Source organism: Mya arenaria, chromosome 11 (assembly GCF_026914265.1).
Source record: "Mya arenaria isolate MELC-2E11 chromosome 11, ASM2691426v1".
NCBI lineage: Eukaryota > Metazoa > Mollusca > Bivalvia > Myida > Myidae > Mya > Mya arenaria.
In genome coordinates, this window is record NC_069132.1 from 52,079,532 (window position 1) to 52,085,842 (window position 6,311).

At 32.8% G+C, this 6,311-nt stretch overlaps 1 protein-coding gene across 1 annotated transcript; it reads right to left on the minus strand.

Annotated features, from left to right (window-relative positions):
• Window positions 1-3,097: 3,097 nt before the first annotated feature.
• Window positions 3,098-5,286, minus strand: LOC128209834 (uncharacterized). The gene is made up of 2 exons (XM_052914073.1): window positions 4,839-5,286; window positions 3,098-4,461 (listed from the first exon to the last, which is right to left on the minus strand). Exons 1-2 carry the CDS (start codon window positions 5,187-5,189, stop codon window positions 3,985-3,987), a joined length of 828 nt encoding a protein of 275 aa, XP_052770033.1. The 5' UTR covers window positions 5,190-5,286; the 3' UTR covers window positions 3,098-3,984.
• Window positions 5,287-6,311: the final 1,025 nt, after the last annotated feature.

Consider the following 6,311-nt stretch of genomic DNA (forward strand, 5'->3'; position numbering starts at 1 on the left):
TTGGCAAATCAGTTGAATTAAAAGATAGCATTAACTGATCTAAGATAAACCTTTTACACACCAATATATCATGCCGATGAGAAGAATCGAACCGGAGTCGCCGGATTTGGTTAACCACTCGGCCACCTCAGATACACGTATGTGAATTAGAATGAATATTATTTAAACCTACAGTAACTTAGGTATATATTGATTGCACTCAACGATACTGTACTTCGGATGCCATTGTAATTTAAGCAAACTGAAGAAAAAACAACTTGACAAAAACTTCCAGAAAGGTTTTCAAATAAATCATTCTGTATTAATTACAATGGCTCTAGCATGATTCCAAGAGCTGGACGTTAGTAAAGGCCGAAATGGAAAGTTTCAAGGCGGCAACATTTAGAATTTAAACTTTTGTTAAATGTACGTACGTCATGCACACACATACCTTGTTGACCCACAATGACATTATTAAAAGTAATGAGGAACATAAACTTTGCAGTTTAAAACAACTTATATTTCCGGTGTAAGATATATTCTGAAAACAGTAAACTAGCCCGTATAACTGCAGCCATGTTTGTTTACTTTTAAACAGTTGTCTGTTTAAAATACGGCGCCGATTTATCATTTTCGAATGTTCGGGCCCCGATGTCATTTTCAAGAGACTTTTTCATGTCGTATACTATACAGTATTATACGTTGAAAATGGCATACCATAAATACTGGAACACGAGAATCAGGTTTATTTGCTCAAATAATGATATAAATTTTATATTGTAAGAAAACGTATTTGCACAGTTAAATCATTAAAGATGTGCCCAAAAAACATAACATGCCGGTCAGCTGGGGGGAGAGGGCACGGTCCCCCGGTAGATTCGCCACTGAAACCATTGATATTTCAAAACAATTTATATCATTTTTTTAATATAACCTTTTTCCTATCCTATTTCCTTTTTGTCGTGACCAGTCTACGCTAAATGCAACAGCCAGAAAGACAGCCGCTGTTAAAGTGTATTAAATTAATAGAAAATATCCAGTTTTTTACGTTCTTAAACTGTACAGCTAGTACCTTAGTACTGAGGGCTCGTATTTTCGATTCACGTTTTGTAAGCATTTTGCTATTTAGGTTGTTTTTGTTTTTTTTTCGACGTAAGTATTGTACATTTGTTTAGTAATTTGGACTCGTACTTTCTACATTGTACAAAACTGTAGAAATTAGGGCTTGTAGTTTATTTCTACAATGTAAAGAACTGTAGATCTGAAGGCTCGTACTTTTCCTTTACATTAGTCAGTATTGTAATTCTGAGGGCTCGTACTTTTCTTTACATTGGCCAAAACTTTAGTACTGAGGGCTCGTTCTTTTTTTTATTCTTTGCATTTACATACTGATGTTGTTTTTCTATTTACACACTACTGCAGTTCGTACTTTCGTTTTCGATTGAAAAGTACTGAGGGATCGAATTTTGGGCTCGTACTTTCTTTATACATAGTACAGCACTTAATTAGGTCAATAAATATACAGGATATAGAGTACAATGTATATATGTCAGTACATATACACAATATGGAGTATAATAATGTACAGTAATGTCAACACCTATACCCAACAAAGAGTCTAATGTACATAAGTCAATAAATATACACAATATGAAGTCCAATTAACATATGTCAATAAATATACCCTACAAAGAGTCCAATGTACATATGTCAATAAATATACCCGACAAAGAGTCCAATGTACATATATCAATAAATATACCCGACAAAGAGTCCAATGTACATATGTCAATAAATATACCCGACAAAGAGTCCAATGTACATATGTCAATAAATATACCCGACAAAGAGTCCAATGTACATATGTCAATAAATATACCCGACAAAGAGTCCAATGTACATATATCAATAAATATACCCGACAAAGAGTCCAATGTACATACGTCAATAAATATACCCGACAAAGAGTCCAATGAACATATGTCAATAAATATACCCGACAAAGAGTCCAATGTACATAGGTCAATAAATATACATAATATGGAGTCCATTAAAACATATGTCAATAAATATACCCGACAAAGAGTCCAATGTACATAAGTCAATAAATATACCCGACAAAGAGTCCAATGTACATATGTCAATAAATATACCCGACAAAGACTCTAATGTACATATGTCAATAAATATACACAATATGGAGTCCATTAAAACATATGTCAATAAATATACCCGACATGGTGTACAATAGTATAACTACGAGATAATTAAGTAGTAATACGTATACTAGTGGCATTTTTTAAACATTAAAAATAATGTGATTTATTTATTTACTAACTCTTTCCGAAAAAATATCATTTTCGGCAGCTTTCTAGACAATTGGAAATCTGTTTTATTGTAAGTTATATGACTAGATAGATTTAAGGCATTGATGCACCAATCAGCTGTTCCTGTGCCAAAAAAATAAAACCTGTAAAACTGTAAGTGTTCATATGCATTTCAAAGTTAAATTCAAATAGAGGTCAAATAACTTTTAAAAAAGGGTTGGTTGATGCAGATGTACCGAAAGATATCTCGAATGCAAAATATTGAATCTAAAAATAATGGCAAAAGGCTAATAAACTTCAATCATTTAAAGAGAAATTTAAACAGCACAGTGATAATGTTTCTACCAAAGCATTTTTTTCTGTAGTCCAATCAAAAGAAATATTCTTTTTCAGAAATTTGTTCATTTTTCCAATTCTCCCTCTATCTTGACCTCATAAGCTGGTGTTCTTGCCCTTAAAATTACTCTTTTTTTGTAATTAACATACATTATTTAATGCAAATATTGACGCTAGTAGCTTTATTGTGATGATGGTGTCATTTAATATTCTTGATCTTTGAAATTTGAGTAAGAAATGCAATCATCTTTTGTAATTAACATACATTATTTAATGCAAATTGACACTTGTAGCTTTATTGTGATGACGGTGTCATTTGATATTCTTGATCTTTGAAATTCAAGATTTGAAATGCAATCGAAATTGTATTAGAGTTTCGAAATCTTTTGATGAGTTTTTACTATTAGTATCACATATCACTAAACAGCTGAGAACAAATGATAAGCAAATGACAAATGAATTGATTACTATATAGTTTATCACTAAACAGCTGATAACATATGATAAGAAAATGACAAATGAATTGAATACTATATAGTTTATCACTAAACAGCTGTAAACAGATGATAAGCAGATGACAAATGAATTGAATACTATATAGTTTATCACTACACAGCTGATAACAGATGATAAGAAGATAACAAATAAATTAAATACTATATAGTTTATCACTAAACAACTGGTAGCATATGTTAAGCAGATGACAATTGAATTGAATACTATATAGTTTTTCACTAAACAGATATTAACAGATGATAAGAAGATAACAAATAAATTAAATACTATATAGTTTATCACTAAACAACTGGTAGCATATGTTAAGCAGATGACAATTGAATTGAATACTATATAGTTTTTCACTAAACAGCTGATAACAGATGATAAGCAGATGACAAATGAATTGATTACTTTATAGTTTATCACTAAACAACTGATAACATATGATAAGAAAATGACAAATGAATTGAAAACTATATAGTTTATCAATAAACAGCTGATAACAGATGATAAGCATATGACAAATGAATTGAATACTATATAGTTTATCACTAAACAGCTGATAAAATATGATTAGAAAATGACAAGTGAATTGAATACTATATATCTTATCACTAAACAGCTGATAACAGATGTGCGCAGATGACAATTGAATTGAATACTATATAGTTTATCACTAAACAGCTGATAACAGATGATAAGCAGATGACAAATAAATTGAAAAACTTTATAGTTAATCAGTTTACACAATTCCTTTTATCAATGATTCTTACTTGTATTTAAATCAGTTTATATTAGTTAACATTAAGTTCTATGATAATTTAATGGTAATAGGATTTCTTTTTCATTTAAGTTGCAACACCAAAAGATCATCAGTATTGTTTTGACCTACAAAAAGGGATGCTGTCCTACTGTTAAAGTACATTGATTGTGGGCAAGAAACATCGTTCTTCTTGTTGGCCAGTGTAGCCAACTTTTGTTTGCCCTGACTGTCCACCTGTAAGATGGTGTTGGAAATATAGCCACACACAAACACCTGTCCACTAGGGGACACACACACATCTGTGGGGCGATCAAGGTCCTTATCAATCAGTGTAGCGAGAACTTCGCCCTGCATGTCCACCGTTATCAGTTTGTTTTCTTTGTAATTCGTGATGTAAAGTCTGGAAGGGCTTACTGCAATTCCATACAAACCCCACCCATCTGTTGTGAAGATCTCCCTTACTCTCTGACCAGCTAGTGTGTATTGGTACACTGTATCGTCAGACGATATTATGAGGTGCCTTGCCATGTATGACACATGGTTGCAATCATGGGTCAGCTGAAATAGAACACATGATTACTTCTATATGATACTTAATACTTATACATACTAACAATATGCAAAGTATTTATGATAATTATATGTCTATTGCTTGCCACTACCACCACTACCACCAACACTACCACAACCACCACCACCACCACCACCACCACCATCACCACCACCACCTCCACCACCACCACCACCACCAGCATTTATCATTTAAAGATTTGTAATAATGAATGCCTATAATAAATACGTTGCACCAAACGTATGAATACGGGATAAATTATATGACTCGTACACAGCTGAAACGGCTCGTCCATATATCTCCGTATTGTATAGTGCAATGCTAAATAACCTACAATGATAAAAAAATCAAATAAAAGTATTACTTCAATTTCCCGCTCCATCTTGAGGAGTTTGCTGTCTTCTACATCGAAAAACAATATCTTCTTTCCAGAAGTGCATACAGCCACCTGGTTGTCGGACACAGCACAAATGCCCAATGGCATCTCTGGTACGCGAACATGGTCCACAACCTTGTAGTTCGTTGACAGCAGCTTGAGCTTTCCAATCCCACTGTTAATTAAAATGATATCTCCTTTTGGCAGTACTGTTATACCATATATATGGCATGAACGTTCATCCTTTCCTATTTTTACTTCAACGCGTTTACTTTCTATCACTGTAAATAGCCTATTGATCTCTAGATCAGATACCACTGGAGATAATCCTGCAGCCATTTCTGTTTGTTTATATCAACTGTTAATAACTTTTGACTATATCAGACTAGATCACAACGCACTAAGTGTATACCTTCTTATCTATATAAATCGGCTATTTTCGAAAGTGAGTATTTTTCATTTAAATCTGATACGAATGATCAAATTACTTTTGTACGTGTAGAATATTTATATCGACTGTTCACTTGTATTTATTTATTGCACAGTGTTGTGCAATATAACTGTCTGGGATTCTTACGTAGACATGTATTAACAAGGAAGATAAATGTTTATTGTTTTCAAGCAGACGATATATTTATACATTTTAAATCTTGAATAGACGACAGTATTTTCAGCTAAAAATAAAAAAAAATGCTTCATTAAATGTCTGTTTGTATGCAAGACAAAACGAAGATGAGGTTACATATTTTATTTACAAAATCTATGTATTTTATAGACACAATTCATTCTATATAATATTTCAACAGATTGAGTATGCATGTAAATGTACAGCATTTATATGTTAACATGTTTATAAAACTCATTTAATTTAACAAATCTCCGGTAACTCAACAGACGTTTATTCAAATTTATTAACCCACAAGTTGAACTTTTTCAACTTTCCACGGCTGGTTAGGATCAAAGTTTTTTTTTTTTGTACTTCACTCTCATAAAATGAGTTCCATTGTTATCTTCTTCATGTAAATCTGCCTTATCTCTGCCAGACTTTTAAAATGTCTGCAAACGCATCTGCTACCCCGGCCCCTTTCCGTCTTAAAGTGCGTAATCACACGTACTTGGAGAATGAGTCTATATCAGCAAAATTTACTTGTTGTAACCGATGTTCCATTTTTCAAACTTGACTAAATCTATGAGATGAGACAGAAGTTGCACCACTTTGTACAGTTTCTGGGGTCCTGCAAAACTGCAGCGTATGACGGATCGAAGTAGATAGTCTTTATATAATCCTTCCAAGGAACCATGTCTGCACCCGTCTATCTCATATATGCAAATGAAATTATATGTTGTAAGTTATATGTTATATGTAATCTAAAAAGTCATCTTCAAGGTCCGCCGGGATTCTTTGAACAAATTCTACTCTCGGTAGCACAGTCCTTTTGATTTTTGAATACATCGGCTGCC